General features: G+C 36.8%; 1 protein-coding gene across 4 annotated transcripts in view; it reads right to left on the bottom strand.

The window, feature by feature from the left end:
* Positions 1-19,438, bottom strand: part of LOC119522748 (protein diaphanous homolog 2-like) — a 132,578-nt gene that overhangs the window by 72,119 nt on the left and 41,021 nt on the right. For all 4 annotated transcript variants that reach the window (XM_037821369.1, XM_037821371.1, XM_037821373.1 and 1 more), the window contains exons 2-3: positions 12,034-12,066; positions 9,378-9,554 (exon numbers count right to left, since the gene is read on the bottom strand). In XM_037821369.1, coding sequence (XP_037677297.1) covers positions 9,378-9,554; positions 12,034-12,066 — 210 coding nt within the window. The remainder of the gene's footprint in view (positions 1-9,377; positions 9,555-12,033; positions 12,067-19,438) is intronic.

Genomic DNA, 19,438 nt, shown 5'->3' with positions numbered 1-19,438 from the left:
GGGATTCATAGTTTATTTAGGTCTTCTCTGCTTCTTCCCTGAGCCCCTAGGCTAGGCCAAATACTCACAGTAGCATATTCACAGCTATCCTAGTACTATGGAAATCATCTGTTCATTTGCTTGGCTCCCAGACGATAAACTCTGAGGCAAGTGAAGTGTTATATTCATCTTTGTATCCCCAGCACCTAGCATGCAACATTCAATAAATGGTGTTGAAAGATATTCATTGCAATAAATACTAGTAGATCCTTTCAAAGCAGAAAAAAAAAAAAAAAAAACGTAACATTTCTATTTACAAACCAAGAACAGAGGTAGGGAATTTTGAAGTTTACCAGCTACAGAGTAAATTTGCAAACCTAGTTCTTTTAATTCCTCTTGCTGGAACTCCTATCCTACCCCTCAGTTGTGAAACTTTGGTGAAAATTACATGAGGTAAAAAAAATGTAAAACTAACCCAAATTTAGTTACCTTTTAGACCTGTTTACTGGGTAAGTTCTGCTCCTCCTTTATAAGCTTTTCTTAGGAGTTTGTATGATAAAGAAAATATATTGTCTAGAAATGATGCTGGTATTATTTCAATCTAATGATATGGAGTACGGAGTAGGGATACTAGAAACATAAATATAACCAATAGAGATTATGCTGTCTAGACAATTTCTGAAAACTATCTCATGGGTTATCATAGATTTTAAGACCTAGCCTACCAACAATTTATTCGATGGTAACTAAACCATTAATTAATTTACTTATGCTGAGAGCACTACAAGGTTAACATCTAAGCTAATCAACTTCTGAAAGATGGTGCTGGGTGAGAGAGAAACCCATAACAGCAGTCTAAGGAGAACAAGTACACGTGGGTTAAAATATAACACCTGGTGTCCAACAGCAAGGTGATGAAAGGCAAAAGTGAGAGAACAAAAATCAAAAGCCTTGACATTACTTATGAGGGTTCTAGAAGAGGGAATATGGGACAAGATACTGCATGTAACTACCTTATCACTAAATTATGCCAAAAATGTGAAATATATATATTGAAATAAATTGTTGAATAGAAGCAAAGTGTAAAACATCACATTTGCAAGTGTAATCTACATTAAAAGTTGTCCTTAATAAGTGAGTTTGAAATGAAGTGTATGTCGAGAAATTAATTGTAAATCACTAATCTCATCTTTTGCATAAGACAAATGATTTAATTACCTATGTTAAAACACAATCCTTACAGACATTATAATTCCAATGTCACCAATGTAAGCTGGACCCCTCACTCAATAGATCCCTGTGGTAGCTAACAGAAATCAAAGTTCAACTTGAACTTTTAATTAGTTTCTATATTTTTATTTTTTTAAACTTAAAATGGAAATACACCCCCCCTCACTCTCCCAATAAAAAAGTACAACTGCATACTAATGAACAATAATGTTCTAAAGGAAATGCAAGGGTCAGGACATATTCCTCTCCTCCCTCTCATTACATTAATTCAGTTTGGATAAATAAAAACAAGTTATCACTATTAAACATTTAATAGTCCTTAAACAGTATACTCCATGTACAAAAAACAGTTCAGTTATTCTCAGCAAGCTCAAAGGCTATGACCATTTAAAATGCTGAATAGTTATTCAGCTATGCATTACTGATTTCCTTACATTTAAAATGGAAAAGAGAGACATCTCATCCAATCCTAACCAGAGACAATACAAAATTCCTCCAATTGACATGTATGATTTGAGAAAGGTTATGAACATAAACCTAGTTGAAATTTGAAATCAGAGTTAAAGATGATGGGTAATAACATTATAGCTTAATCATCTTTAAAAGTTAACAAAAAATATATGGAAGAAGTATTGTTATGGTAAGTCCAGCTACCTTTTCCCACTTATGGAAGATTTGAAAACATGACTCTGGACAGGGGATGGGAGCAGGAATCTTGAAGAGCAAGTATAATTTAACCCATACAGGTAATTATAAAAGTCATATAAAAACAAGAGTTTTTTTTAATGCTTTAAAGTTTTTTTTAAAAAAGAATCACTTTCAGATTCTCAATTCTAGTTGGTGACCATACTCTAAGTACAAAATTCAGAGCTTTACTAACTATGGAAGACACTGCTAAAAGAGTGCTTGCACTCTATAAAACAAACAACCATCGAAAAATTTCAAATGTGGAGATTTAAATCTACCAGCAATAGCCATTGATATCATTACTCAGATTTGTCTATAATTGTTTCACCGAATATCCACAATATGAAAAGTGATGTACCAATGCATAGAATAGATGTCAGAATCAATGGAACACTGGAAATCTACTAACACACCTGTAAGTAAAACCTGACTACCTAGATCTTTCAGTTAACTGGATTCATATCAGGATCTTACTTACCTATTGTTAGGGCTTGAATTCAGTTCCCCAAATTTTATATTCAAGTCCTAACACCTGGTCCCATGAATGTGACCCTACAGGATCTTTGAAGATTATTGTTAAAATGAGGCCAACCTGGATTAGGTTGGACCCTAATCTGACTGGTGTCCTTATAAAATGAAGAAACTGGATGGAGAGTCAGAGGGGAGAAAGCCTTATGACAAAGAACACCACGGATTGCCAGAAAGCCACCGCCAGAAGCCAAAAGAGAGGCACAAATTCTCCCCTACAAGTTTAAGGGGAAGCATGGCCTGCTGACACCTTGATTTCAGACTGTCAGCCTCCAGAACTGGGAGACAATAGATTTCTGTTGTTTTAAGTCATCCCCTTCGTGGTACTTTGTTATGGGAGCCCTAGGGAACTAAGACACCTATAAAGAGTCAATTAATTTTTACAATGAGCTATTAGCAATTAAATAAAACAGTTAATGCTTAAAAAACACATCCTGCAGTAATTTCAGATTTAGCCCAATATCCCCTATTATCTTCATCTGCAAGCCTGTACACTGAGAACTGCTGTTGACAGATGTGATCCTCAGGCATAACAAGAGTTTCAATTATCAGAGTAAGATAGGATTATATTTGAATATTGTCTTTCATTAAGTTTTTCACCAAAATATATCATTACACAGAAATTCCAAATAATAAACTGTATTAGCAATTTCAAGGTAATTTATTTCTTGTCAAATTTCTTATACATTTTATACAATTTTATGCAATTATTTAAAACATTTTAAACCTCAGAGTATGTTATCCTAAAACACATGTATGGTATTTAGGCCAAGTGGTCTAAAGCCAAGAAAAGCTGATCAATAGGAACAGCACAGTAAAGGGTTGTAACATCAAGAGAAACAAAATTGTCAAAACAACCATTAAGTAGGACTAGAACATGTTTTTTACATTATTTGTAAAAGGAAGGTCATCCATAAGGAGTCAAATAAAAAAGGGAAATTTCGTATCTGGAAATCTACTTCCGTGTTTTAGAAACAGAATGACTTAAGTGCCTTCTCCCAATCAACTGTGATAATGACATTTTAACAGTTTTCCATTAATAAATTGTTAGACTCTTTCTTTTCAATCGATGCTCTATAAAATGCTATTATGGACAATTTTCTATTATTGGTGGGAAATAATCCATCCCAAGCTGGCTTGACCTACTACCCAAAGCACCTCTGAGTTGCTTTCCACTTTCATGTATGTATGCAAGGAAAATGTACCGACTTTATATTTAGCTTAACTGAAACATTGGTAAAGATCAATATTACAAAAATGCCAAATTTTTAGATTTTCTTGTACCTAATTTTTTTTTATTTTGAAATAAATTCAAAGTTATAGGAACAGCTGCAAAAACAATACTAACCCCATACAAAGAATTCCATCATACCCTGACCCCCCTCCCCCGATAGCTCAATCCATCAACCTTAACATGCTGTCACATCCCTATTTCTTTCCCTCCCTCCCTCCCTCCCTATCATCCATCATCTATTGCTCTGTCTTCTGAACATATGAGAGTTAGCTGCACACATCCTTGAACATACACTATAATTCATGTATACACTTCCCATTTGTACCTAAATTTTAAGTTCCAGTTCAGCCACTTACTACCTTAGGCATGTTACTAAACCAAGTTTTACTTAACCTCTCTCTAAGCCTCCATTTCCTTATCTGTAAAATGGAGTATAACAATGTTACCTGCTTTGTGGCACTGCCAAAAAGATCAACGGAAATAACACATGTAATCTGTTTAGTGACATGCCTGCACAATAAGTGCATAGCAAATGAAAACTATTCCTAAAATATCTTGTTAACAGTATGGCCTTATAAGCCATTGTAAGTATTATTGGCCTTTATACAGAGTGAAATGGGGAGGAGCCATTGTGGGTATTTGACGACATGTGACCAGATGTTATTCAAGTTTTAAATGGATAATTCTTCAGTATTGAGACTACAGGGTCAAGGGTGGAAGCAGTGAAACCAGTTAGGAGGCTATTGTGAGAGCCCATACAAGATTTCAAACAGTGTAGAGCTGGTGATAAATGATTAGATGTTGCAAGTATCTGTCTTTGAAGGTACAACTAATGGGATTTCTTAATAGACTGAATGTGAGATGTGAAAAAGAGAGATAAGTGAAGGACAATTCCAGGGTTTATGGCTTGATCAACTGGAAGGATGGAAATGCCATCAACTGAGAAAAGGAAAACTTTGGGTAGACAAGTTTAGAGATGAATATCAGCAGTTCAGTTATGGATATGTTACTTTTGAGGGGTCTATTAGACATCCAAGGAGAGATGCTGATTAAAAAGTTGGATATATGATTCTGGAGTTCAGGCATGAGAACTAAATTGAGAATTGTGAGCTTGCAAATGGAATTTAAAGCCATAGGAGGATATGGTCACCAAAAAAGGTAGTGTAGACAGAGAAGAAGTATAAGGCCTGATCCCTGGACCACGTCAACATTTAAAGGTTGAGGCCATAAGAAGGAATCAGCAAAGTAGACTGAAAAGGAGCAGCCCAAGAGGTGGGAAGAAAACCAGATGAATGTTGAGAAAAAAAGTGCTTCAAATTGGAGAATATGATCAACTGTATCAAATGCTGCTGGTAGATCCATTAAAATAAGAACTGAGAATTGACCATGTGATTTACCAGCCTGAAAATCTTTAGTGACAAGGGTGAAAGCAGTTTTAATGGTATGGTCAGATGAATGTCTGATTGGAGTGAGATTACGAGGGAAAGTGAGAGGAGGGGAATCAGAAACAGTAAACATAAATGAAATTATTTTGAGGTGTTTTTCTTCAAAGAAGAGTAAATAAATGGAGTGGTAGCTGGCAAGGAAGACAGGATCAAGAGAAGGTTTTTATAAGAAAGGACAGCATGTTCAAATGCTGCTGGGAATGGTAGGAGAGAGGAGAAAATTATTGGAGCAATGTCCTTGAGTAGGTGAAAAACAATTGGATCTTCTAGACAAATGAAAGGAAAGGAACAGGAAAAGTTCACATACTGTAACAGGTAGCAAGACAATATATGAGTGCAGATACTAAAATGTAGATAGATGTGATGGGAGTCTGGAAGTTCTCTTCCAATTGTTTCAATTACTCAGTGAATTAAGTAGCAAGATCATCAGCTGAGAATAAATATGAGCAAGAGCAGTGTGGTGGCTCTTAGGGAAATCACAGACACCTGTTCAGAGGTCACTGCCCATACCAACCTCCTTCTCCAGGGAAGTCACAAAAATATGCTAAGCAGGTATCCTCCAGCCTTCTACTACTCCCACCTCCTTTTCTATTGTGTGCTATTCCACAAACTGGAGAAGATGTTAAATCTAATGAAAAGGCCCTGCCAGACCTTAATCCCTAAAACAATCAGTCTCAGATGCTTATCAGAGCAGGAATTCTCAGGAGCTGGGGCCCTGCCCCCTGAGGTGGATAAAAGCCACACTCAAACAGTATAGATTGGTCTCTCTTCTCCAGCACAAAGTGGGATGCTGTAGAGCTGCCATCTATCAACCCCGACCCAGGTCAGTTTTCAGCCACCCCAGAATACTGGCTATGATGGGACTCCTTCCCTTGCTCTTTTGGACTCTTTGCACTATGTAAGTGCCAAGGAGATTATTTGCCCTTTCCGGTCCCTATTCTGTGCAAAAAGGGGATCAGTTGCTACATGTTTCTGTGGTATTCCCATGAAGCACCGTTGTAGCAACTCACTCCACAGTGGCTTGGAGTTATGTACCCCAGAAAAACATGTTCCTAATCTTAATCCATTCCTGTGGGTGTGAACCCACTGTAAATAGGACCTTCTGATGGGGTTAATTCAGTTAAGGTGTGATCAAACTGAATCAAGATGGGTCTTAATCCTATTACTGGAGGCCTTATAGAGAAGAACACAGAGAAGCCATGGGGCACAACCAGAAGATGGAAGTCAAGGAAACCAAGAAGCCAGGAAAGGCCCCCATGTGCATTGCCATGTGATAGAAAAGCCAAGGACCAAAGATCAGTCAGCCAGCCCCAGAACACCACCGTCTTCTGGAAGAAAACATCACCTTGCTGACACCTCAGTTTTGAATTTCTCCTTGCCTCAAAACCATGAACCAATAAATTCCCATTATTTAAGGCAACCCATTGTATGGTATTTGTTTTAGTAGCTAGGAAACTAAAATAAGCAATGACATAAAGGTGTGAAATAGTCATCTAGGAGCACAGTTAAAAGAATGGACTCGGGACATATAAAATAATTGTCTGGAAACATAAGGGCCCACTTGGGGCTTTCAAAATGGACTCTGCTTCAGAATCATTAATAGGGCAATACTGGATTAGAATAAGCAAGGCCCAGAGGACAGAAGGAAAACCAGTTAGGAGGATATTTTAGTAGACCCCCCCCCCCAAAAAAAAGAGAAACAGAGAGAAAGATACCATCTCAACTAGAGCAAGTGTAGTTGGAGGACATCTGAGGACACAAATGGAAGAGTCAATGCAAAAGCAGAACCAAGGAGATTTGACAAGCAAAGAAGATTAAAAAAATGAGAAAATGAACAGAATAGATGGCCCTGAAATGTTGAACTTCAGCAAACTGGAGTTTTTTAACTCCACTGATAAACTCAGAACTATTTCAATACTGCAAAAAATAGTAACCAAATTGGTCAGCAGATTAAAGCAGAAAGTATACTTCTTCAGTGAACAGAAGAAAGACAGTGATTAAAAGGATTAACAGTGTCAAGGACTATTTCTACGGTTGTTGTTTTGGGGGGAAAAGCTAAGAGAGAACAGCAAGATTGTAGGCTGAGGGGAAATCTAACTGATCAGAAAAGGTTGGCAATTAAAGAAAGAACAGAGCTTTACTTGATAAAGAGAAAGGAAATGGAACAAACATTTATAAAAATACTTATATATAAAATTTATATGCCAGGCACTATTCTAGGAATATTATCTGTGTTCCTAAAAATAACCATATACTCTCATATCTTTGTTAAAGTTAAGGAAAATAAAATTTGGAAAGGTTATATATCCTTCATAATGTGACAGGTTTAATGGCAAGCCAGAAGTCAAACCTAAGACTGAAAGGCCACCACACAATACATAATCTGTAAAATTAAGGGTCTGGGAGAGGTAGAATAAGTGGTTCAGCTTTTGGGAGAATTTCAAAGTTAAAGATCTTAGAGGTTGTTCTAGTTTGCTAATGCTGCCAGAATGCAAAACACCAGAAATGGATTGGCTTTCATAAAAGGGGGTTTATTTGGTTACACAGTTACAATTTTAAGGCCATATAGTGTCCAAGGTAAGTCATCAATTGGGTACCTTCACTGGAGGATGGCCAATGGTGTCTGGAAAACCTCTGTTAGCTGGGAAGGCACGTGGCTGGCATCTGCTCTGGAGTTCTGGTTTCAAAATGGCTTTCTCCCAGGACGTTCCTCTCTAGGCTGCAGCTCCTCTTCAGAATGTCACTCTCAGTTGCTCTTGGGGTGTTTTGTCCTCTCTTAGCTTCTCCAGAGCAAAAGTCGGCTTTCAAAGGCCGTCTCCAAAATGTCTCTGTAAACTGCAGTTCCTCTCTCAGTTCCTGCGCATTCTTCAAAGTGTCCCTCTTCGCTGTAGCAAGCTCGCTCCTTCTGTCTGAGCTTATATAGTACTCTAGTAAATTAATCAAGGCCCATGCTGAATGGGCGGGGCCACACCTCCAGGGAAATTATCTAATCAGAGTTATCACCTACAGTTGGGTGGGTCACATCTCCATGGACACACTCAAAGGATTCCAATCTAATCAACACTAATACATCTGCCCATACAAGATTGCATCAAAGAATATGGTTTTTTCTGGGGGACATAATACATTCAAACCGGCACAGAGGTGGATTCATTCCAAATGATGAAACAATCCAATATATAGTCATACCTAAATACACGTGTGCGCACACATACACACACACATATACATACAGAGGTCAAAGTTTTGGAAAAGGTATTCCACAGGACTAGGAAGAAGGGTTACGGGATGGGGATGTCAGGGGTTGTGTCGGGGAAAGCCAGATGCTAGTTGTAGGGGAATAGTCAAGGAAAACTTTAAAGATAAAGGAAATTTGCTTGTATTCATTCAAAAACTTTCAATTAATATTTACTGAAAGCCAACTAACTCTTCTAGACATAACAGGGATACAGAAGGGGTGGGGAAAGGAATGGTAAGAAGGTGGTCCATAGTGGGCAGATTAGAAGAGTCTAGATTTCAGTGATTCATGACCTTTTATTTTGGGGTGGGTGAAGGGATCTTTGAAACCCCTATGGACCCAAACTCCAGATAAATAGACACCCACAAAAATTTTTAAATGAATCATGCATCCGGTTCTCCAGTTTTTCTCTGGTCAAGCAAGCCAATGTAATATGTCCCAATGCCTCATCAATCTCTCTTCTCCTACCATAAACTGAAAAATACTCAAAATATAATACTTATTATATAACCTAAGAAATAATCCAGAACACATTATAAAATATAGGAAGCATGCTAGAAAATATAGGTTGTATGATGGCTGCCAATAAAACAAACTTAGATTAATTAATGTCTCCATCCCCTCTAGGGTTTCTTACCCTCTACCCTTCCAACTCTATTTTATATGCTCAACATGATACCATTGCTGTCGTTTTCAGCAAAGTAGACTGAGGTCTGTTTTGCTTTGTAGAAACAGGCATACAAATTAGTTCATTGAAAAACTGATTTCATGTGCCAGAGACTACTAAATGCTAAAGAACAAAGATAAATAAAACAGCCCTTGATTCTAGGAGTTCATAGTGGAAGGGACAGACAGGTAAGGATACATTAGCTCTAAAAACAGATACTTTTGAAAATAGTTCTGTTGTATCAACAAGTTTCTGGTCTCTCATTTAAGTGCTATAAACCTAGTCCATACAACCACACCTATTTAAAACCCATCGTTATTCTGGACACACACATTTTAAAATTACAACAAAATTAGGGATCTAATTTACCATCATTTTTTCAAAGAGATCCAGTACTTCCTTTTCGGACAAATTCAAAGATCGTTCATCATATAATGGCTGAGCTGCCGGAAACTCACTCATCGCAACTTGAGAATCAATAGGATGCTGAATAAGAGGTTTTTCTTTTTTGACAGTAGATTTTCTGAAACTTGTAATTCGGTCACGCTGCAAACAGAAAAAAAATTTTTTAAACCCTAAGAAAGAGATCAAGAACCATGAATATGAAGAACTGAAACACCAAAATGGCACTTAGTATAATATATATTGTTATTGTCTTTTGACAAAATGTTATTTTAAGCAGCAAGCTCCAGTTAGAGATTGTACTATTTTGAAACTTTGAAGTAGTTCTTCAAAGCCTGAGAAGTCTGTGGGTGAAAACTATTCCTCAAAAGTAAAACTTAATCCCTTGTCATTTCTGTTTTGCACAATAAGTAGGTTAAAAAAAAAAAAAAATCTTGGATCAAAGTCCTGTGGTTGTTTGAGGGAGAATGTGTCTTTGGTGGCAACTTTTAGAACTATGAAAAGAAGAAAAGGAAAATAAAAGGACCTTCTGAAATACAGTCCTAAGGGGAAATACAGTAATGTTTCTCCTCTTGAAAGTGGCAAACATTGTGACAAATACTGATGATAATTTCTCAGCGTAGCAGGAGGGTATAATGGTTAAGTATGAAGCCAGAATACCTAGGTTTAAATCTAGGCTCTGCCATTTACAAGCTGAGAAAACCTGCAAGTTACGAAGTCTCTTTATGCCTGTTTTCTCATATCTAAAGTAGGGATAATGATATTAACTAGGCTATTGTGAGGTTTAAGTAAGTTAATGTGTTTAGTGTGCTTAAATGCTATTTACTATTATTATTATTATTTCCCCCACCTTTTTCTTCTCTAAAAAGAGGGACCAACAAAGAAGCAAATAAAAAAAAATAAAAAGATCATCTTTTCCATTAACTGGAAATATAACATACATAGAAACATCTTATTCCTACAAATATAATTTTGAAGTACTTGCTATTTTATGGATATTAATTTTAAACCACCATTGATTTCATGTACAATCTCTAATAATTAGCTTGCTATTTCACATAAAGTAATGACTTAAGCTGCATGTAAACAAGCCATTCTGTTTTAAACCACAAAACATCAGACATCGAAAATTAGTAATGTACATAAAACTGAGTACAACTCAGTTTTATTCTGGCATCTGTTAAGAAGCACATGCAAACCTTCAGCTCATGTTAAATAAGCAGACATGTTAGATATGAGGACAGCACATCTTCACTGCCATGTTACCAGAGTCCTCATAAACTACTTCCACATTATCAAAAGCTTCACAAAAGTAATCACAGCTTCTGTAAAATTATATTGACCCTCATTAAAAGAAGATACCTTTAATTTCAATGATTCAAAGAACACACTTTTTATTAAAAGGTGTACTTTGAAAGAAATATGACAGTGCTTTTTAGCAGCTTATTCAGGATTACAAAAATGATTTGAGTAGATGGTTGCTTATAAAGAGTCTACATAAATCATAAAACTGTAGAGCTGGGAAGAAACATTTTAAAACCATCTAGATCAACTCTCAATTCATAGAAAAGTGACTTGCCTAAAGTCACAAGCCGCTGGTCACTATTGCATTGTTCACATTAACTTAAGATTCAGTACTTCAAATCATCTTGATCTATTTTTTCAAATTTTCTTTTAACTCTTTGAGGAAAATTAAGTTGGTTTAGATATGTAGTATATCTTCAAACAATTCAAGAAAACAAATTAAGTAATCCCAAATAAACTGAGGATATATCCAATAGTCAAATTTCACTGAAATATATGGTGGACATGAAAGCATTTAAATATGCAATTGACCATTAAATCAACATATCTCTTTTCCTTTCCCTTCATATCACTTTATGTTTACTTTTGCAGTACTAGCTACTGAGTAGCATTATTTACATGTATATTTGATCTTCCACTATGTCTTTCATTTCTATCTAGAAAACTGGTTTTTGCCTTTAGCTGTATCTTGATAAGAAAATGAAGTTAAGCCACACTTTCTCCTTAAAGCACTACCAATTTATTACATTGCTTGCAGATATGCAATTTCACAAAGAAAAAAATTGACACTGCTTAAAATACCATTTAAAAAATGTTAGCAATTAAATGGTGCATTTAAATTTTAAGCCCATAACTTTTAATAAAGTTTTACTTTGAGACTCGGCTTGAAAATATTTAAGGTATTTAAATTTAATAGCACATATCTGACTAATGAACTTAATTTCCCTTCTATTTAAAATTAATTTCTTCCAATATTAATATTAATGTTTAGCATATTTACAATTTATTCGCCTATCCGAAAAGGACATCTCTGTGTTTTCCAAAGTTAGAATAAGGTAGAGTTTTTTGTAAACATCTGTCTAATGTATATATCAGGATAATGAAATCAATTTTATTGGGATCTCATACAACTGTTTATATTAATATTTTAAAAAGAGGTCACTCTATTGATAATTCTTCCATTCTACTGTACTTTTATACATTTTATACTTTTTTTACATTTCATATCTTACATATATCAATGCTTTAATGTCCTCCTACTTTAATTAAAAGCAACATGCATAGGTAAGGTCATAACATGCTGCTAAGACTACCTTACCACATCATCAGCCAAAGTTTTTATTTGAATGTTCTATTAAAACCAAAAGAAACAAAAAAGGAAATACTTGTCAGATGAGAGAAATTATTCATAGATCAAACAATAAGAATTGTCTCATTTTTTAATTTTATCAACTATAAATAGTCAAGAAGAATTAGGAAGTTTGAATATAAAAACAAATATTTTTTACAAAAGAAACCAATCAACTTTTTAAGGATCAAAAATAAAAGTTTGGAGAGGAGGGTTGTCTATTTGGATTTAAATATGGCTCCCAAGGTCCCCAAGCTAGATCTGGATCAGAAATCACTATCACAGTATTCAAAAGTGAGGAATGATATAGCAAAGTCATACGGCCTTTCAAGTTTTTTCAAAGCTTTGGAATGAATAATCATATTTTTTAAGATACCTAAATTTTTTTTTAAAAATGAACAGGAAAAATTTAACATTTAATAGTAATGAAATATAATGAAACAGCTCATTTTAAGAAGCTCACTGTTACAGGTGGTGGATATTTAAATGACACCTTTATAAATATTCTAAATGAAATTAAACTTACTGGTTCTGTTAATGTATATGCCCATTTCTCAAAAACTCCAACACATTTTTTTGGTGGGGCTTTCTATTTCTAATACCAAGAATCACTGAAATGGTGTATTCTAGTTAATAAAATAAAGTAGTTAATAAAAACTACCACATACCATATATGGAGCTCCACTATTTGAAGAATTAGAGTTGAAGAAAACTAAAGTAATACCTAACAATTTAGTAATCTTCCATGATTCAGAAGATATTTCAGGGTCTTACAATAACAAAAGATAAGCATGAAGAGCAGTTATTATATTACAAATATGTGGAAGTGTCAATTAAGAGAGATGATTAGGAAAAAAACAGATTTTTTAAAACATTGCCCATTAGGAATTCAATTGAACTTTTCAGCTATATCTTATACTTTTATTTCCTACAACAGAAGCTGAATAATGTGTATCAGATTGGTCATGCATGCACACATCTCCTTTTCACTCAAAAAAATATGGTTTCTCACTGGGGGGAAAAACTCCATTATGAGTTTTAAGAACGTGAGAATTAACTTGGTCTCAGAATTTCTGGAAATTGTCTTCAAATACCATCAACTAAATTCTATTAAAGATCATCCTCCCCGATCAGCTGGGGCAAACCCTCTATTACATGTATAACTCTTTTTTTTTTTTCTTTTTTACTTTTAATCCATTGATCCCCTCAGAGATGGAAACTTCTACATCTGTACTATGTCTTCATCACATCCTGCTGACACAAACCCTAATCAATCTTTACTGCCCAGGAGAAAGAAAAATAAAGGGGAGTGGGGATTATTTATATCAGAACTGAAAACATTTTAAGGGAGATCAATCCACTCTAGGATTCTCTCTGCCAGGTCTTTTTCTCTAACTTTCCCAGTGGGTTACATAAAACTGTTTCATGCACAATGACAACCTTCATGATTTCCTGTAATTCAAAATAAGAATAAGCAACAACAAAATTTCCGAAGTGCAACTAACCCTGCTACCATCCAGAAATATACCTGTCTCACATGCGTTATGATTTCAGACAGATGGCAGAGTTCTTCAAGAAACTCCTGCTTTCTTTTCTTCCCATCCTTTGGGCTTATAAACTCAAGATTGGAAGCACAACAAAATCTCCAACACAAGAATGTAAATTAGGAAAAATATGACTTGTTTTAGTCAAATTCTGTAAGTTAAGGTACACACATATCCAGAATGCTTCAAATATGTATTTCAATTGAATATATGTTGATAGTTTAATCATGGGAGATAGGCACAAGAAAACAGCATTGCTGGTAATATTTCCACCTTGTCGTATATGAAGAGACTTGAGTCCTCTTCTCTTCCCCCTTCTCTTTTTTTGGAATTATAGCACACTTTTTTGTCCTTATTAAATCACACAATATGGAGTTACAGACTATTAGAGCTAGGTAGAATTTGAAATTATCTGTTCAAAATCTCTGGCCTTACAAATGATTAAACTGAAGCCTGAAGAGGCTAAGTGGTTTGCCCAAAGACCACAGTTATGGTTATCAAAAGATCTACTAGAGGCGGGGCAAGATGGCAGACTGGTGAGCTGTATGTTTTAGTTACTCCTCCAGGAAAGTAGGTAAAAAGCCAGGAACTGCGTGGACTGGACACCACAGAGCAATCTGTCTTTGGGCATACTTCATACAACACTCATGAAAACGTGGAACTGCTGAGATCACCGAAATCTGTAAGTTTTTGCGGCCAGGGGACCCGCGCCCCTCCCTGCCAGGCTCAGTCCCGGGGGAGGAGGGGCTGTCAGCTCCAGGAAGGAGAAGGGAGAATTGCAGTGGCTGCTCTCATCGGAAACTCATTCTACTGATTCAAACTCCAACCATAGATAGACTGAGGCCAGACACCAGAGACTCTGAGAGCAGCCAGCCCAGCAGAGAGGAGACGGGCATAGAAGGAAAACAACACAAGAAGCTCCAAAGTAAAAGCAGAGGATTTTTGGAGTTCTGGTGAACACAGAAAGGGGAAGGGCGGAGATCAGGCCTTGAGGCGCATATGCAAATCCCGAAGCAAGGCTGATCTCTCTGCCCAGGGCATCTTTCCTTAATGGCCCTGGTTGCTTTGTCTATTAGCATTTCAATAACCCATTAGATCTCTGAGGAGGGCCGTTTTTTTTTTTTTAAATCCTTTTTGCTTTTTCTAAAACAATTACTCTAAGAAGCTCAATACAGAAAGCTTCAAAGAATTGAAATTTGGGCACGTCAAGTCAAGAGCAGAAATAAGAGAGCTCTGAGACAAAAGGCAATAATCCAGTGGCTGAGAAAATTCACTAAACAACACAACTTCCCAAGAAAAGGGGGGTGTCCGCTCACAGCCACCATCCTGGTGGACAGGAAACACTCCTGCCCATCGCCAGCCCCATAGCCCAGAGCTGCCCCAGACAACCCAGTGTGACGGAAGTGCTTCAAATAACAGGCACACACCACAAAACTGGGCGTGGACATTAGCCTTCCCTGCAACCTCAGCTGAATGTCCCAGAGCTGGGAAGGGGGAGCAGTGTGAATTAACAGAGCCCCATTCAGCCATCATTTGAGCAGACTGGGAGCCTCCCAACACAGCCCAGCAGCCCAGAACTGCCCTGGGGGGACGGCACTCACCTGTGACATAGCACAGTCATCCCTCAACAGAGGATCCGGGGTGCACAGCCTGGAAGAGGGGCCCACTTGCAAGTCTCAGGAGCCATACGCCAATACCAAAGACTTGTGGGTCAGTGGCAGAGACAAACTGTGGCAGGACTGAACTGAAGGATTAGACTATTGCAGTAGCTTTAAAACTCTAGGATCATCAGGGAGATTTGATTGTTAGGGCCACCCCCCCCTCCCCGACTGCCCAGAAACACGCCCCACATACAGGGCAGGCAACACCAACTACACACGCAAGCTTGGGACACCAATTGGGCCCCACAAGACTCACTCCCCCACTCACCAAAAAGGCTAAGCAGGGGAGATCTGGCTTGTGGAGAACAGGTGGCTCGTGGACGCCACCTGCTGGTTAGTTAGAGAAAGTGTACTCCACGAAGCTGTAGATCTGATAAATTAGAGATAAGGACTTCAACTGGTCTACAAACCCTAAAAGAACCCTATCAAGGACAGCAAATGCCACGAGGCCAAAAACAACAGAAAATTATAAAGCATATGAAAAAACCAGACGATATGGATAACCCAAGCCCAAGCACCCAAATCAAAAGACCAGAAGAGACACACCTAGAGCAGCTACTCAAAGAACTAAAGATGAACAATGAGACCCTAGTACGGGATATGAAGGAAATCAAGAAGACCCTAGAAGAGCATAAAGAAGACATTGCAAGACTAAATAAAAAAATGGATGATCTTATGGAAATTAAAGAAACTGTTGACCAAATTAAAAAGATTCTGGACACTCATAGTACAAGACTAGAGGAAGTTGAACAACGAATCAGTGACCTCGAAGATGACAGAATGGAAAATGAAAGCATAAAAGAAAGAATGCGGAAAAAAATTGAAAAACTCGAAATGGACCTCAGGGATATGATAGATAATATGAAGCGTCCGAATATAAGACTCATTGGTGTCCCAGAAGGGGAAGAAAAGGGTAAAGGTCTAGGAAGAGTATTCAAAGAAATTGTTGGGGAAAACTTCCCAAATCTTCTAAACAACATAAATACACAAATCATAAATGCTCAGCGAACTCCAAATAGAATAAATCCAAAAAAACCCACTCCGAGACATATACTGATCACACTGTCAAACATAGAAGAGAAGGAGCAAGTTCTGAAAGCAGCAAGAGAAAAGCAATTCACCACATACAAAGGAAACAGCATAAGACTAAGTAGTGACTACTCAGCAGCCACCATGGAGGCGAGAAGGCAATGGCACGATATATTTAAAATTCTGAGAGTGAGGAATTTCCAGCCAAGAATACTTTATCCAGCAAAGCTCTCCTTCAAATTTGAGGGAGAGCTTAAATTTTTCACAGACAAAGAAATGCTGAGAGAATTTGCTAACAAGAGACCTGCCCTACTGGAGATACTAAAGGGAGCCCTACAGACAGAGAAACAAAGACAGGACAGAGAGACTTGGAGAAAGGTTCAGTACTAAAGAGATTCGGTATGGGTACAATAAAGGATATTAATAGAGAGAGGGAAAAATATGGCAAATATAATCCAAAGGATAAGATGGCCGATTCAAGAAATGCCTTCACGGTTTTAACGTTGAATGTAAATGGATTAAACTCCCCAATTAAAAGATATAGATTCGCAGAATGGATCAAAAAAAATGAACCATCAATATGTTGCATACAAGAGACTCATCTTAGACACAGGGACACAAAGAAATTGAAAGTGAAAGGATGGAAAAAAATATTTCATGCAAGCTACAGCCAAAAGAAAGCAGGTGTAGCAATATTAATCTCAGATAAAATAGACTTCAAATGCAGGGATGTTTTGAGAGACAAAGAAGGCCACTACATACTAATAAAAGGGGCAATTCAGCAAGAAGAAATAACAATCGTAAATGTCTATGCACCCAATCAAGGTGCCACAAAATACATGAGAGAAACATTGGCAAAACTAAAGGAAGCAATTGATGTTTCCACAATAATTGTGGGAGACTTCAACACATCACTCTCTCCTATAGATAGATCAACCAGACAGAAGACCAATAAGGAAATTGAAAACCTAAACAATCTGATAAATGAATTAGATTTAACAGACATCTACAGGACATTACATCCCAAATCACCAGGATACACATACTTTTCTAGTGCTCACGGAACTTTCTCCAGAATACATCATATGCTGGGACATAAAACAAGCCTCAATAAATTTAAAAAGATTGAAATCATTCAAAGCACATTCTCTGACCACAATGGAATACAATTATAAGTCAATAACCATCAGAGACTTAGAAAATTCACAAATACCTGGAGGTTAAACAACACACTCCTAAACAATCAGTGGGTTAAAGAAGAAATAGCAAGAGAAATTGCTAAATATATAGAGACGAATGAAAATGAGAACACAACATACCAAAACCTATGGGATGCAGCAAAAGCAGTGCTAAGGGGGAAATTTATAGCACTAAACGCATATATTAAAAAGGAAGAAAGAGCCAAAATCAAAGAACTAACGGATCAACTGAAGAAGCTAGAAAATGAACAGCAAACCAATCCTAAACCAAGTAGAAGAAAAGAAATAACAAGGATTAAAGCAGAAATAAATGACATAGAGAACAAAAAAACAATAGAAAGGATAAATATCACCAAAAGTTGGTTCTTTGAGAAGATCAACAAGATTGACAAGCCCCTAGCTAGACTGACAAAATCAAAAAGAGAGAAGACCCATATAAACAAAATAATGAATGAAAAAGGTGACATAACTGCAGATCCTGGATAACGTAGAAGAAATGGACAATTTCCTGGAAACATATGAACAACCTAGACTGACCAGAGAAGAAATAGAAGACCTCAACCAACCCATCACAAGCAAAGAGATCCAATCAGTCATCAAAAATCTTCCCACAAATAAATGCCCAGGGCCAGATGGCTTCACAGGGGAATTCTACCAAACTTTCCAGAAAGAACTGACACCAATCTTACTCAAACTCTTTCAAAACATTGAAAAAAATGGAACACTACCTAACTCATTTTATGAAGCTAACATCAATCTAATACCAAAACCAGGCAAAGATGCTACAAAAAAGGAAAACTACCGGCCAATCTCCCTAATGAATATAGATGCAAAAATCCTCAACAAAATACTTGCAAATCGAATCCAAAGACACATTAAAAAAATCATACACCATGACCAAGTGGGGTTCATTCCAGGCATGCAAGGATGGTTCAACATCAGAAAAACAATCAATGTATTACAACACATTAAAAACTCGAAAGGGAAAAATCAATTGATCATCTCAATAGATGCTGAAAAAGCATTTGACAAAATCCAACATCCCTTTTTGATAAAAACACTTCAAAAGGTAGGAATTGAAGGAAACTTCCTCAACATGATAAAGAGCATATATGAAAAACCCACAGCCAGCATAGTACTCAATGGTGAGAGACTGAAAGCCTTCCCTCTAAGATCAGGAACAAGACAAGGATGCCCGCTGTCACCACTGTTATTCAACATTGTGCTGGAAGTGCTAGCCAGGGCAATCCGGCAAGACAAAGAAATAAAAGGCATCCAAATTGGAAAAGAAGAAGTAAAACTGTCATTGTTTGCAGATGATATGATCTTATATCTAGAAAACCCTGAGAAATCAACGATACACCTACTAGAGCTAATAAACAAATTTAGCAAAGTAGCGGGATACAAGATTAATGCACATAAGTCAGTAATGTTTCTATATGCTAGAAATGAACAAACTGAAGAGACACTCAAGAAAAAGATACCATTTTCAATAGCAACTAAAAAAATCAAGTACCTAGGAATCAACTTAACCAAAGATGTAAAAGACCTATACAAAGAAAACTACATAACTCTACTAAAAGAAATAGAAGGGGACCTTAAAAGATGGAAAAATATTCCATGTTCATGGATAGGAAGGCTAAATGTCATTAAGATGTCAATTCTACCCAAACTCATCTACAGATTCAATGCAATCCCAATCAAAATTCCAACAACCTACTTTGCAGACTTGGAAAAGCTAGTTATCAAATTTATTTGGAAAGGGAAGATGCCTCGAATTGCTAAAGACACTCTAAAAAAGAAAAACGAAGTGGGAGGACTTACACTCCCTGACTTTGAAGCTTATTATAAAGCCACAGTTGCCAAGACAGCATGGTACTGGCACAAAGATAGACATATAGATCAATGGAATCGAATTGAGAATTCAGAGATAGACCCTCAG

The sequence above is a fragment of the Choloepus didactylus genome, chromosome X (genome assembly GCF_015220235.1).
Source record: "Choloepus didactylus isolate mChoDid1 chromosome X, mChoDid1.pri, whole genome shotgun sequence".
Taxonomy (NCBI): Eukaryota; Metazoa; Chordata; class Mammalia; order Pilosa; family Megalonychidae; genus Choloepus; species Choloepus didactylus.
The sequence above is the reverse complement of the archived record's forward strand: the minus strand, read 5'-3'. Positions and strand labels throughout refer to the sequence as shown.